General features: G+C 51.7%; 1 protein-coding gene across 1 annotated transcript in view; it reads right to left on the minus strand.

The window, feature by feature from the left end:
* The window catches only part of LOC107117855 (protein EFR3 homolog A-like), a gene marked incomplete at its 5' end in the record, with an annotated part of 32,770 nt that overhangs the window by 2,129 nt on the left and 16,210 nt on the right, over window positions 1-14,431 (minus strand). Inside the window, 8 exons of the mRNA XM_015420019.1 lie at window positions 679-728; window positions 2,152-2,255; window positions 4,100-4,148; window positions 6,790-6,878; window positions 9,367-9,494; window positions 10,655-10,722; window positions 13,950-14,081; window positions 14,233-14,394. Of these exons, the coding sequence (XP_015275505.1) occupies window positions 679-728; window positions 2,152-2,255; window positions 4,100-4,148; window positions 6,790-6,878; window positions 9,367-9,494; window positions 10,655-10,722; window positions 13,950-14,081; window positions 14,233-14,394 (782 nt within the window). The remainder of the gene's footprint in view (window positions 1-678; window positions 729-2,151; window positions 2,256-4,099; window positions 4,149-6,789; window positions 6,879-9,366; window positions 9,495-10,654; window positions 10,723-13,949; window positions 14,082-14,232; window positions 14,395-14,431) is intronic.

Below are 14,431 nucleotides of genomic sequence, written 5' to 3' on the forward strand. Positions count from 1 at the left end.
AAAGAGGGACTGTGGCTCAGTGGGAGAGCCTCTGCTTGGCGTGCAGAAGGTCCCAGGTTCAGTCCCCGGCATCTCCAGTTAAAAAGAACCAGGCAGCAGGTAATGTGAAAGACCTCTGCCTGAGATCCTGGAGAGCTGTAAAGAGGGGCTGTGGCTCAGTGGAAGAGCATCTGCTTGGCGTGCAGAAGGTCCCAGGTTCAGTCCCCAGAGGCATCTCCAATTAAAAAGGACCAGGCAATAGGTGATGTGGAAGACCTCCGCCTGAGACCCTGGAGAGCTGTAAAGAGGGGCTGTGGCTCAGTGGGAGAGCCTCTGCTTGGCATGCAGGAGGTCCCAGGTTCAATCCCCGGCAGCCTCTCCAGTTAAAAAGGGCCAGGCAGGAGGTGATGTGAGAGACCCCTCTGCCTGAGAACCTGGAGTGCTGTTGCCACTCTGAGTAGACAAGACTGACCTGGAGGGGCAGGTTTGTGTATCATGTATAAGGCGCTCAGTTCGGCAGTGGATTGGCTGTGCCTCTGAGGCTGCTGGCCAACCACACTCAAGCAGCGGTCCATAGGAAGAAAAGCCCCGCACTCCACAGTTGCCAGAGCCACTGCTAATAACCGCAGCGTTGAAAGTGAGAGTTCAGCGGCAGCTCCCTCCTCCCTCCCACCCCGTAGCCCCGGCATTGCCCCTTACCGGATTGTGAGTTCCAATATCTGGGCCAGCTGGTCATGAAGAAGGGTGGCCTGCAAGGAGAGAGTACACGGCTGAAAAGGCTGAATCGCGCTCCAGCCTTCCTTCCCTGCGTCCACGCTGCAAGAACTGCGGGGCCAAATCGTTTCTGGCTCTTCCCGGGGGAGAAACGAGGCCTTTGAAGCCCTCTATGGCCAGGGGCCAGCTTGCCCATGAGACTGCCTCTCCCCATAGGAGCCCCGGAGGGTCCTGAGCAATGTTCCCTCTAAGCTGTGGAGTCTTGTGTGCAAAATTTCTGCTTTGTGAAGACTGGCATTAAAGTTGTGAGCAAGCGATTTGGCTACGGCATAAATTAGTTTGCTCCAGAGCCCTCCTTCCTGAGCTAAAACAAAAATGTGTGAGCTGGAGGCTAAAGAATGGTGAGCTAGCTCACACTAACTCAGTTTAGATGGAACACTGGTCCTGAGGTCCACAAATCAACATCTGTTCGTGGTTCCCGGCCCCAGGGACGTCCGGCTAGCCTCGACCAGAGCCTTTTCAGACCTGGCCCCTGCCTGGTGGAAAGAGCTCCCGTGTGAGATCAGGGCCCTGCGGGACTTACTGCAGTTCCACAGGGCCTGCAAGACGGAGCTCTTCCGCCAGGCGTTTGGTTGAACCAACAAAACTGAGGGGTTACAGCTAGTATAGAGAACTAAAAATATAGAAGCTGTAATGATGTACAAAACGCTTATAATCTCACAATAATGATAGAAAAATAAACAGTCCAACTGAAAAAATATTAATTCCCAACAGGTATCAGAAAGATGGACGAACTTCTCCGGAGTTTTGGCATTCGTTTCGTGAAGAACTTCTTCCAGACATTAAGATGTGATAGTGTTGCTTCTTATTCCATGATGTGTAAATCCAATACAAAGGTACTAATATCCTATATGTTGAACATGTTCTTACATAACAAATCCTTCCACCAACGGGCTCACGTGTTCAACATATAGGATATTAGTACCTTTGTTATATATATAGGATATTAGTGCCGCAGGCGACACGGCTCCCAGAGGACTGTGGCCAAGACTCTCACCACACCCAATGCTCCCTCTAAGCTGTGGAGTCCTGTGAGCAAAGATTCTCCTTTGTGAGCTACTGGCATTAAAGTTGTGAGCAAGAGATTTGGCTGCTTCATAAATTAGTTTGCTCTGGAGCCCCATCCTCCCTGAGTGAAGGCAAAAACGTGCGAGCCAGAGGCTAAAAAACTGTGAGCTAAACTCGCACTGACTCAGCTTAGAGGGAACACCGCTGACCACACTCGTCCCACGATCTCCAAACCGTGCTGCAGAAGAAGGCCGTGCAACAGCCTGTGGGGAGTCTCTGGGGCTCCAGCCAAGCACGCTGACCCCGCCCACCCTCAAAGCCCGCCAGCTCTAACCGCACCCCCTGTGCCCCCTTCAAACAGACCCGCCCGTGTGCCTCGAAGGCCCTCACCTTGCTCTCACACTGGGCCGCAATTTCCTCAAAGGGGGCCTTCTGGAACTTTTCAATCACCAGGCGCCTCTTCTCCTTCTCTTGCTCTTCGAGGCCGGTGTTGTCTTAGGCAAGCGAAAAGGGAGGAGGGGTTTAAGATTTCCATCTCAGACTCTCCAGGGCAGGGTCACAGCCCACCAAAGAGGGTGGGGCGGGGTGGGGTGCTGAGGAACGCACCACTTCAATCATTTCCAGGAAGAAATCCTCCTCTGTGCTCAAGCAGTCTTAGTGTTGTCTTAGGCAAGCAAAAAGGGAGGAGGGGTTTAAGATTTCCGTCTCAGACTCTCCAGGGCAGGGTCACCCAAAGAGGGTGGGGCGGGGTGGGGTGCTGAGGAACACACCACTTCAATCATTTCCAGAAGAAATCCTGCTCTGTGCTCAGGCAGTCTTTGGAAGGCTACCCTGCACCTTTGACACGCTTAAATACATTATGAAGAAGAGAACAGGAGGTTGGATTTATCCCCCGCCCTTCACTACCCAAAGGAGTCTCAGAGCAGCTTACAAACTCCTTTCCCTTCCCCTCCCCACAACAGACACCCTGGGAGATAGGTGGGGGTGGGAGAGCTCTGGCAGAAACGGCTCTTTTTCAAGAACAGCTCTGAGAGAACTGTGGCTTGCCCAGGGTCATCCAGCAGCGGCAAGTGGAGGAGGAGTGGGGAATCAAGCCCGGTTCTCCCAGATTAGAGTCTGCGCACTTAACCACCACACCAAACTGGCAGCCCTAGGAGAGGGCTATGCAGGCCATGGGAGAGGGCTATGTAGGGTTGAACTTTCTACGCACGTGCACGGAATATGAATGCTTTATTTTGGTACAAGAACAGAGGAGTTTTTAAAAACAGATTTCATTCCAAGCACAATGGAACGGATGGAACTGGTTAGAATCTAGATTCCAGCACTGTAGAGACAGAGAAGGTTTTTTGGGAGTAAGAGATTTCGTGGGTCAAAGTTCCCTTCGTCAGATATGAGTCCGAATGGAGATCTCAGAGTCCTTACATCCCAGTCTGAAGGTGGGACGGTTAGAATCTGAGACGCCAGTCTCTCAAGGGTGCATTCACACCCTCCCCCAAGCATATCAGGTATGTGATCATTTTTTTCCCCACTTCAAGATTTCCTAAAATGGCAAGAGATGGGGATCTTTGTCAGCAGGGAACACATTCAAGACATTACAAGTATGTGGCTCGTGCAGTTACAGAACTCTGCCTGACAAAAGGATTGAGATGGGTGGCCGTGTTAGTCTGTCTGTAGCAGTAGAAAAGAGCAAGAGTCCGAGAGCACCTGGAAGACTAACACAATCGGTGGCAGGGGAGGAGCTTTCATGAGTCACGGGCTCACTTCTTCGGATACGGCTAGAATGTGAGTCTATCTGTCCAATAATTTGGAAAGCGGAGCAATTTCAGATGCCAAATGACATTAGCAGGCAAATGACACTAGCAGGTGTGACTGGATTATGTGTGATATGTAAAGCAGTCTCTCTTTCTAATTGCAGCTGCTAATGAAGCTCAAGACAATGCATCCACCTGGACTCAATCAAGACCTCAGTTTCCTGTCTCATTGCCAATGCTGATTTCTCCATGCCTACTACCCCTCTGCACATCACACCTATTCTAATCATGCCTGCTACTGTCATTCACCTGCTGTTTGTATTTGCCTGCTGATGTCATTCGGCATCTGAAATCACTCCACTTTCCAATAAATAGGACAGATGAACTCCCGCTCTAGCTGTATCTGAAGAAGTGAGCCAGTGACTCACAAAAGCTCCTCCCCTGCCACCAATGTTGTTAGTCTTTCAGGCGCTCCTGGACTCCCGCTCTTTTCTACTGACAAGAGGATTGTTAACTCTCTGCTCCGTGGAAAGTGCTGGAAGCCGTCGGAGGAAATGTGCCGAACGAAAAATCGCCATGAACCTCACCTATCGCCTTCTTCAGGGCTTCAAAGGTAATTTCCTCCGTGTTGTTGACCTGAAAAGAAAAAGAAGACTTTTAATGTATTTAAGCAGCTGAACTGGAGATCAAAAAGGACCACTAATCACGGTAGACGAGCAAGCGTCCAAGAGCCCCTGAAAGAAAAATATGTGGCAGGGGAGGAGCTTTTGTGAGCCGCTGCTCACGTCTTCAGATGCCGGTGAGCCAGGGACTTGCGAAAGCTCACCCCCTGCCACAAATTTTGTTAGCCTTTAAGGTGCTCCTGGACTCTCGCCTACCCATCCTGACCTCCCTCCCTGATTACAGCGATTTCTTATCTATCCAGCTCCACTGACACGCTGGGCTTCACAGAGGAAAGAGGAGAGGACAGACTGTCAAAAGAAGGGGCAGGGATGCACGTGCCTGTCTGTCCCCACAACTAGCTGCACCACTGCCTTTAGTTTTTATGAAGCCATCCTCGCAGCCTCCTCTTCCTCCGTAAGTGGCCAACGGCACCTCCAGGCCTCCGCGTCTCTTCCTCGCAGGAGGCTGTTGGACTGCCCTGCTCCCCTTGGCTACAGTGAACATGCACGGCAGCGGGGCCCAGGCTGTGCGCAGCCACCACAAGCAGCGGGCGTGGGATGGCAGTGGCTCCAAGGTGGTCGGGCACGGCACAACTGCACTGCTACAAGGTGCTGTGTGTGAGGAAGTGGGCTAGATCCCAATCCAGGAGCACCCTGGAGACCAACAAGAGTCCGGTGGTACCTCAAAGACTAAAAAGGTTTGTGGCAGGGCAGGAGCTTTGGTGACAACTGAAGAAGTAAAAATCTCCCTTCGTCAGATACAAAGCTTTGACTCTCGGAAGCGTCAACCTCAAAAAACTCGTTGGTCTCTAAGATATCAGTAAAGGTCAAGATTTCCCTTGCTCAAAAGCCAGTCGAATCCAACTCTAGGGATGTGGTGCCCTTCTCCGTTTCCAAACCGAAGAGCCAGTGCTGTCCGAAGACGTTTCCGTGGTCATGTGGCCGGCATGACTAGACGCTGAGGTGCACGGAGCGCTGTTACCTTCCCACCGAAGCGGTACCTACTTATCTACTTGCAATTTCTTGCTTTCGAACTGCTAGGTTGGCAGGAGCTGGGACCAGAGATGGGAGCTCACTCCGTCACGCGGCACTCGGGTCTTGAACTGCTGACCTTCCAGTCTGCAGTTCAGCGTCTTAACAACTTGAGCCACCGCAGCCCCCCTCTAAGATGTTACTGGACCCCCTCTAGGATGTTAATGGACTGAAGCCATCTTCATTGGCTGCAAAAATCCTACAGACCAGCTCTGTGAAGCTTTTCAGCACTAACCCCGCAGGAGGGGCTTCTGACAGAACGTGTCCCCTGGGAACCCCTTGCTAGGATCTAGCTCCTTCCAGCCTTGGGCGCAGGAGTCCCCAGCCTCACTATGCCTGCAGGCCCTTGTGCATTTCGAGAAAGGGCCGGAGGCACTACCGCAGGATGACTGCTATCGAGCAGGGCCAGTCACAAAACCACTGCCGGGGGGCGGGGCCAAGCACAAACCCCAGAGTTCCAAGCGGCAAGGCAGCTGCTTTCAAAAGAACACTCTGAAGAAAGGTTAAAACGCTCGGGACCCTTTAGCTTGGAGAAACCGACGGCTGAGGGGTGACATGATCGAGGTTTACAAGATTATGCATAGGATAGAGCAGGTGGAGAAAGAGGTACTTTTCTCCCTTTCTCACAATACAAGAACTCGTGGGCACTCCATGAAATTGCTGAGCGGTCGGGTTAGAAGGGATAAAAGGAAGTCCTTCTTCACCCAAAGAGTGATTAACACATGGAATCCACTGTCACAGGAAGTGGTGGCGGCTACAAGCATGGACGGCTTCAAAAGGGAATTAGATAAGCATACGGAGCAGAGGTCCACCAGTGGCTATTAGCCACAAGGCATAGATAGAAACTCTCAGTCTGGGGCAAGGGATGCTCTGTATTCTTGGTGCTTGGGGGGGGGGCAACAGTGGGAGGGCTCCTAGTGTCCTGGCCCCGTTGCTGGACCTCCTGATGGCACCTGTTGGACTGGATGGGCCACTGGCCTGATCCAACATTGGCTTCTCTTATGTTCTTATGTTAGAGAAGGGCAGGGAGCTGTTCCTGTTGGCAGCAGAGGACAGAATATTTGCAAGAATGGGTTTAAATTGAGGGTGGGAAGGAGCCGGCTGGATCTTAGGAGAAACTTTTGGACAGGAAGAGTTGTTCAGCAGTGGAATGAGCTGTCTGGGGAGGTGGTGAGCTCCCCCTGGCTGGCAGCCTTTAAGCAGCGGCTAGACAAACCCTTGTCAGGGATGCTCTAGGCTGGTCCTGCATTGAAGCAGGGGGTTGGACTAGACGGCCTGTATGGGTCCCTTCCAACTCCGTGATTCTATGAAAACCCAGACACTAACCAAAGGACGTCAGACATTAGGCAAAGTTCTTACCAGTCCCTGCCTCCTGACACTGTACCCCACAAATGGTTGCAGAGTCAAAGAACCTAAACGCATGAAAGGTGCCGGTCGCAAGGCGTTGGCACCGCTGCTCCGAAGTCAACCCCTGAAGCCCTATGCAGCCCAAAACCAGGCAGCCCGTTCTTCGTGATGAGGGGCCCAAAATGGAGACAGGGACGGCCAGGATCCTTTCCCGTGAGTGGACATGATGCACTTGCCTTATCCTCCGTTCCGTTGCCGGCCAGAATGTCCACCTGGATGGAGACCGTGTCCACCACACTCTTCCTCCGCGACAGCCTGTCTTCATCTGTGGACATGCACACAAGAGACAGTTGTCAGGTCCCCAGTCAAATCACTCTCTCCACGCACACTTTGGCAGGGAAGGCTTTATTCAGAGACAAGAGATGCTGTGGGTTCTTCACACTCTTTGCTAGGACTGAATTGCAAAGGCGGGAAAGGCAAGATACAGGTACAACCCCAGAATCCCATGCGCATCCACGTCAGCGTTACTACAGTGACTCTGATACAGCCACTATCTAGCCAGGCACAGTCTTTCCCCAAGGACATTTCTCGTGTGAAAGATGTCTTGGGGCCCCTTAGGAAAATTACCAAGCAAGCCTCCCTAATTCACTACACACACTCTCCCCCGCTCGCCCCCCGCCCCCCCGAAATGCAATGGTAGGGGAGGGCAATGATAAGGGATACAGAGAAAAAGCGGAATACATCAGGTTTCAGCCAGTCGACCCGCCCCAATACCAGATGCTGGATACCCGAGTCTGAGGGCAGTTCTCTCATTTTGTGGAGCCAGAACGGAGAGGGGGAGAGGTCGGTGACCCTCCCACTGTGCAATCCACATTTGGCACTTTGAATAAATCAAGCAAACCAAGTGCAGGTGTCCATAGGTAGGGGCTCTGGGGCAAGTGATGCTCTGTCTTCTTGGTGCTTGGGGGGGGGTCAACAGTGGGAGGGCTTCTAATGTCCACACTGGCCCCCCTGGTGGACCTCCTGATGGCACCTGGTATTTCTGGCCACTGTGTGACACAGAGAGTTGGACTAGATGGGCCTTTGGCCTGATCCAACACTGGCATCTCTTACGTTCTTATGTCTGGGGCCAGTGATGCTCTGTATTCTTGGTGCTTGGGGGGGGGAGCAACAGTGGGAGGGCTTCTGATGTCCTGGCCCCACTGCTGGACCTCCTGAGGACACCTGGTCTTTTTGGCCACTGTATGACAGAGAGTGGTTGGACTGGATGGGCCATTGGCCTGATCCAACATGGGCTTCTCTTATGTTCTTATATTCTGTTCTTATCTCCCCTGCAGTGACAATGCTACTTCCAAGGGTCAAGTCTGCAAGGAACTGGGAACATGAGAGACAAGGTCACAGAGCAGTGGAGTTGCTGGGTTAAGTTAGGGCACTGAGACTTTTAAGGTGGGAAAGGCCATTCTGGGGATGCAAAGAGGCGCTGCTTCCGCCTCCCTGGCATTCTGCTACGCAGGGAGGCATATGGCCGGTGAGCCCTCGGCCTCCATGTTGTCCTCCACCTCGCCCTCCAGTTCCTGCTACCTCTACGGAGGACTGGCCTTTAGCTCACAGCTCAGCAGATGGTCGGTGAAATTGACTCTATAGAACACATTTTTTTTAAACTGTCCTAACTATACAAAGGTCCGGTCGGAAAGTATTAGCTCACTGCTAGCAAGATTTCCTGGGAGATCAAATAAAATCAAGCTTGATTATCTCCTGTCAGATAGAAACCAACGCTGCCTCTAAGCTGTGGAAGTCTTGTGAGCAAAAATTCTACTTTGTGAGCTCCTGGCATTAAAGTTGTGAGCCGGCGATTTGGCTACTGCATAAATTAGTTTGCTCTGGAGCCCTCCTTCCCTGAGCTAAGACAAAGATGTGTGAGCTGGAGGCTAAAAGACTGTGAGCTAGCTCACACTAATGCAGCTTAGCAGGAACACTGCACCAGACTACTCGACAGGTGGCTAAATTCTGTGCTCAGGTTTACAAGCATTGAAAATCCCTTTTTGGCAGCATGACTCTGTAGTTACTTGGCATGATTCTGTATGTTTTTTTTAAGACTTCAATTTATCTCTTTTTATCTTTTTAAAAAAAAATTCAACCCATCTGTCTACAACTATTACTATCTGTCCTAGCCCTTATTACCAACTCGCCGTGAGTACAAAAATGGTGGTACTGCGTGGAGCTGTGGCCACTAAGGATACCATCCTGATGACGTCATCGGCTCCCTTGTTAGTTGTTGTGGAGAGCCCTTATGCTGCACTGAATGTTTTTAAAATGCAGTTTTAATGTTTTATGTATTGGGCATTGGCCCCATCTGTACGCCGCCCTGAGCCCGTTCGTTGGGAGGGCGGGTTATAAATTTAAATAAATAAAATAAACGGTATTGCTGGTCGCTGGCTTTTGCGTTTCTCAATCAAACTGGACTGCTGGTCGCTGCTGACTGTTGTAATAAAGTGACTGACTGACTGATTGCGCAGCAGATGGCCTGAGTGACATTGTGGGAATGTGCGACCATCTGGTTCAGTTTCAGAAGGGGAGAAAAGGGAAGCCCGAAGGAACAGCGTGTGGAGAACAGAGAAGGGGGGCGGCTGTTTGGCGAGGGAAGAGGGAAGGCGAGACAGGACGCATCCCAGGGATAGAAGTCTGGAGACTGGAATCCCGCGGTCTGACTCTGTCTGACGCTCCAGGGCCGGAGGCGGATGACTGAGCAGCCACGAGACGCCAGGATTCATCGGCAGGTGGCTGCGAGGGATCAGGACTGGACAATGACTCACCTGTCACCTGAGGGACGTATGGCACAGACAGCCTCTCCGCGCTGTAGCCGCTGCCGCCCAGCGACTCCGCGATCTTGTTCATCAGGAAGAACAGGCTCTTGTCGTCCCTGTCGAAGGTTTTGGGAAGGCTGCGAAGAGTGCAGCGTGAAGGGATTAGGCACCACGTGGGAGCGAGAGGAAGAGACACACACACGGCCTTCCATCTCCAGCAATCCTTTCTGCAGTCGGCGTTCACCCCAACCTCCATCCCAGGCTCTTCGAGGCTGCCCTCTCCCCACTCCTCCTCCACATGCAGCTGCTGGTGTGACCTTGGGTCAGTCACAAGTTGGGTCAGTCACTTGTCTCAGTTCCGCAGGGCCTGCAAGACGGAGCTCTTCCGCCAGGCCTTTGGATAGGAGCTGCCGCCACCACTATTCCATCTGTACCCCCTATGCCCTAGCGAATTAACATCAGATTGCCTGGCCCCCAAAGGTGGAGCGTGGCGCTGGACATGGCTCTGAGGATAAGATCATCGGTAGCTATGTGAGGTTAAGATCTTCCCTTCTTGCTTGAAATTTGCTGTAAATTGTTTATATTTTATTGTAATTTATTGTTTTTAAACTATATGTTATTGTTTTAACCTGGCACTTTGTGCCCCTGTTAGCCGCCCTGAGCCTTCGGGGTAGGGCGGGATATAAATGTAAATATAAATAAATAAATAAAAATAAATAAGTTCTCTCAGAGCTCTTCTCTCAGGAGCAGTCCTCGAAAGAGCTCTCTCAGCCCCACCTGCCTCACAGGGTGTCTGTTGTGGGGAGGGGAAGGGAGAGGAGATTGTGAGCTGCTCTGAGACTCCTTCGGGGAGTGAAGGGCGGGGTATAAATCCAATCTCCTCTTCTTCTACAATCTGGTGTACCTTCTCCTAACCCATCACGGAAAATGTGACCCATTAGTCAAAAGATGCTGGGAGGAGAGTAGGGGGACTGTGCTCCAGGCCCCCTCCATCACTCGTGTGTCACTCACATGACCAAGACCATGAATTCCAAGCTCTCTGTCTTTGTGGGGTGCCCGGGGGGACTACTGGAACAACTTGCCCCATGGTCCTACCCTTCAGAAATCACTTCCTTTGAAACTAGCCAGGGAGAGGAAATGCTTTGAAGATGGCCAGAATGCCTGGAGCACCACGGGAAGACTTTCTGCATGGCTTTGGGTATTGAATTCCTATCTTTCTCCATGTACCATACCTTTGTGAAAGAGATACCTTTGTGCTGCAATGTACAGATTTTATCAGCAACAGAATCGTCATTACCTGCACTTGTCTCGGAATATGGTCTCTGGCAAGAAGCACGGACTTTCCACCGTTCTGGTTTCGATGACCTGAAAAGAATCCGTTAATTGGACAGAATGAAATCGGACTCCCAGAGTTAGATTTGTCCCTGCCTGCAGGTAGATCACGAACAGCATGCTTTGCAGAACGGAAGTGGAGCACCTGGCTAAGTATCCACATCATCGGGTCTAGAGAACAGCCACGAAGCGCCTTGTTACACTGCACTGCTGTTAACTGTGCTCACTTTTCTCTTTCCCTTCCTCCAAATGACTCAGGGCAGCCAACCTGCCTCCATTTTGTCCACCCAACAAGCCTACGAGGTAGAGGCAGTTGGGCTGTGACAGAGTGTGACCGTCTCAGCATCTCCGAAGGAGCTTTAAGGCAGTGTGAAGGTTTAAGCCGCGTCTGACCCTCTGTCCCCTACGCCAGGCTGATTCATGCTTCGGTGGCTGGAGTTTTAAGTGCCCAAAGACCCCAGGACACCCTTGAAGGGGAGACGGCTGAAGTACAGTAAAGCGGTACTTGTACAACCCAACAGCTTTACAAAAGGCTGCGGGCAAGTGATAACGGGATGTCATAATAACTCAGCTCTTCACACTGAAAACTAACAGCTGCCAAAAACAATGGAGAGGTGATACAATAAATAATCAATCAATCAATCTTCAAGTACTTGAAGGGCTGTCCTATAGAGGATGGTGCAGAGTTGTTTTCTGTTGCCCCAGAAGGTCGGACCAGAACCAACGGATTGAAATTAAATCAGAAGAGTTTTCGGCTAAACATCAGGAAGAATTTCCTGACAGTTAGAGCTCGGTGGAACAGGCTTCCTTGGGAGGTGGTGGTGGGCTCTCCTTCTTTGGAGGTTTTCAAACAGAGGCTAAGTGGCCATCTGACAGCAATGCTGATGCTGTGAACTTAGGCAGATCATGAGAGGGTTTGTCATCTTTTGGGCATGGAACAGGGGTCACTGGGGGTGGGTGGGGGGTGGTATTTGTGAATTTCCTGCCATGTGCAGGGGGTTGGACTAGATGACCCTGGAGGTACCTTCCAGCTCTCTATGATTCTGTGAACTACAACTCAGGGTTTAAAAAAAAAAAAAGCCTGGAGAGGTGGAGACGGCGCAGGCAGCACTGAAATGGGAACTACTTCCAAATGAGAACGTCATTGTCCAAAGCGCGAGGCTCCACGATGGCACCCCCGTGTCGCTAAACAATGAAGGTGCCAGAAGGAACATCCCGGCCAGAGGAGAAGACCATTTCAAACTCTTCTCCACGCCAGGGGCCAGAGCGAGGGATGTCCAGGTGGTGGTCCCTAAAGCAACTATCTGTCAAGGTCCCTGCTGATAAGCAGAATTGTAAGACAACGGCATGCTGACCCAACGGAACACTTTCCCAATGAGGAAAGGTTAAAGCGCTTAGGGCTCTTTAGCTTGGAGAAAAGACGACTGAGGGGTGACATGATCGAGGTTTATAAGATTATGTATGGGAAAGAGCAGGTAAAGAAAGAGGTACTTTTCTCCCTTTCTCACAATACAAGAACTCGTGGGCACTCCATGAAACTGCAGAGCGGTCGGGTTAGAACGGATAAAAGGAAGTACTTCTTCACCCAAAGAGGGATTAACACATGGAATTCACTGCCACAGGAAGTGGTGGGTGCTACAAGCATGGACGGCTTCAAAAGGGAATTAGATAAGCATCTGGAGCAGAGGTCCATCAGTGGCTATTAGCCACAAGGTATAGCTAGGGGCTCTGGGGCAAGTGATGCTCTGTCTTCTTGGTGCTTGGGGGGGGGGGTCAACAGTGGGAGGGCTTCTAATGTCCTGGCCCCACTGCTGGACCTCCTGATGGCACTGGTATTTCTGGCCACTGTGTGACACAGAGTGTTGGACTGGATGGGCCTTTGGCCTGATCCAACATTGGCGTCTCTTATGTTCTTATGACCCGGATGGGCCAGGCTAGCCCGATTTTGCCCGACCTTGGAGGCTAAGCAGAGTCAGGCCTGGCTAGGACTTGGGTGGGAGACCACCGAGGAAGTCCAGGGTTGCTACGCAGAGGCAGGAAATGGCAAACCACCTCTGATCCGTCTCTTGCCTTGAAAACCCCATGGGGGGTCACACCAGGAGTTCCCTGCGACTTTTCCACCACCACCAAGACAACTGCATTCAGCAGCTGAAACGGAGGAAGTTCTTCCCTGCCTGAATGTCACATCTCTCTGTGGATTCTGCATGCGGCGCCTGACGGTGCAGACCTGCGTGCTCAATCCGAGGAACCCTTATGTTACCTCCCCAGAGGCACCAGGGCTAAACACCCCCTCTCTGGAAAAGTCGGAGGGACCCGGCAGCCAGAGAGGCAAGTAAGGCCAGGGTTCCACACCTCGTATTGGTCTGGCAAGGGCAGGCAACAGGGAGCCAGAACACGACTCCATTTTGAACCTGCCACGCTAGATCAGGAGGAACCGAGTCTCGTAGAAAGAGCACGTACACAGGGCCTCATGATCAGCCAATGATTAACAAAGACCTTCATCAATGTACTGATCCTTAAATCCCATCTCCTCTGACCTGGGCACTAATCTGGGTAAACCGAACTATCTCCATTTCCAGAAGTCTAGCACCCTTCCCCCAACCAACATCGAGCCAATGGCATGTAGAAAGACAAACACTGGTGAAACTGAGCATCCTGCACATACTCAATTTTAATCCGGCTATTCACTGCACCCTGGGCCAGCCCACCCTTCGCTCCCCAAACCACATTTAAAATGGCATGTTAAGCCTCAATTTCTGTACATCTCTTGGGGCGCCCATAAGAGTGTACCCTCAGACCCTGCCTGAGCTTTTGACATGAACCACTAGTCGGCCATGTCCTCCTCCTTCCACGTGGATTCCAGAATTCAGGATCAGGTGAATATTACCCTAATCTAAAACCAACCCCCTTCTTATCCACTCTATTTCCTAGCTCTGTGTGTGTTGATCTGTTGTTGTTATTTTTGCTTGAGTGAGTAGCGTGAGCTTTGCATTTGTTTACAATAAATACTCCATGTATTCAATCAAAAGGTCTCTTCCTTCCACTGGTTTCCCTCGCAATTTGACCCTCGTATACAAACCCTTGTACACGTGTACTGCCCCAGGCAATCCATGTAACACTTATTGCCAGATGGTGGCAACTCCTTGACAGAGCTTCGTTAACTGCAAAACAACTGAACTGCCTCCCAGTCTCCGGAGAACAGAACCACCCCCAGGAGAAAGTGGAGAGCACGAAAGGCGCGACAACTGACTGCGACCCACCTTGCTGACGTGCTGGCAGAAGGCGGGCACGGCGATCATCTGGCTCAGGAAGTTGAGGTAGGCGGCGACCAGCGCCATGACACTGCAGCGGCTGAACATGGACAAGTTGTCCTCATTGAGAATGGCCAGATCCTGCACGGGTGGCAAGGAGGAAGATACCAAACGAGTGAGCTGTGTGATACGGCCCGAACGTGCAGCGCACGCCTTCTAGGACTGGCTTCGGAGAAACACGCATGCAGGTCTCCCGCCCAAAAGCAATCCAGCCCCCCCCACACACACACACCTGCAAGGCGACAGCCAGGCGGATCAGATCGGTCACCACCTCCTCGTTGGCCAGCTCGATGGTGATCAGCGCCAGGGTCGTGTAGAGCAGCTCAAAGTTCTTGTGCACGTTGTCGTCTTCCTTGCAGCCCAAGTAGATGTGCCTGTACAGCTGCTGGCCGTGCTGCGGGGGAGGAAGAAGAAGAAGAGACGGGATTTAT

The sequence above is a fragment of the Gekko japonicus genome, unplaced genomic scaffold (assembly GCF_001447785.1).
Source record: "Gekko japonicus isolate JY-2015 unplaced genomic scaffold, Gekko_japonicus_V1.1 scaffold6248, whole genome shotgun sequence".
Classification (NCBI taxonomy): Eukaryota; Metazoa; Chordata; class Lepidosauria; order Squamata; family Gekkonidae; genus Gekko; species Gekko japonicus.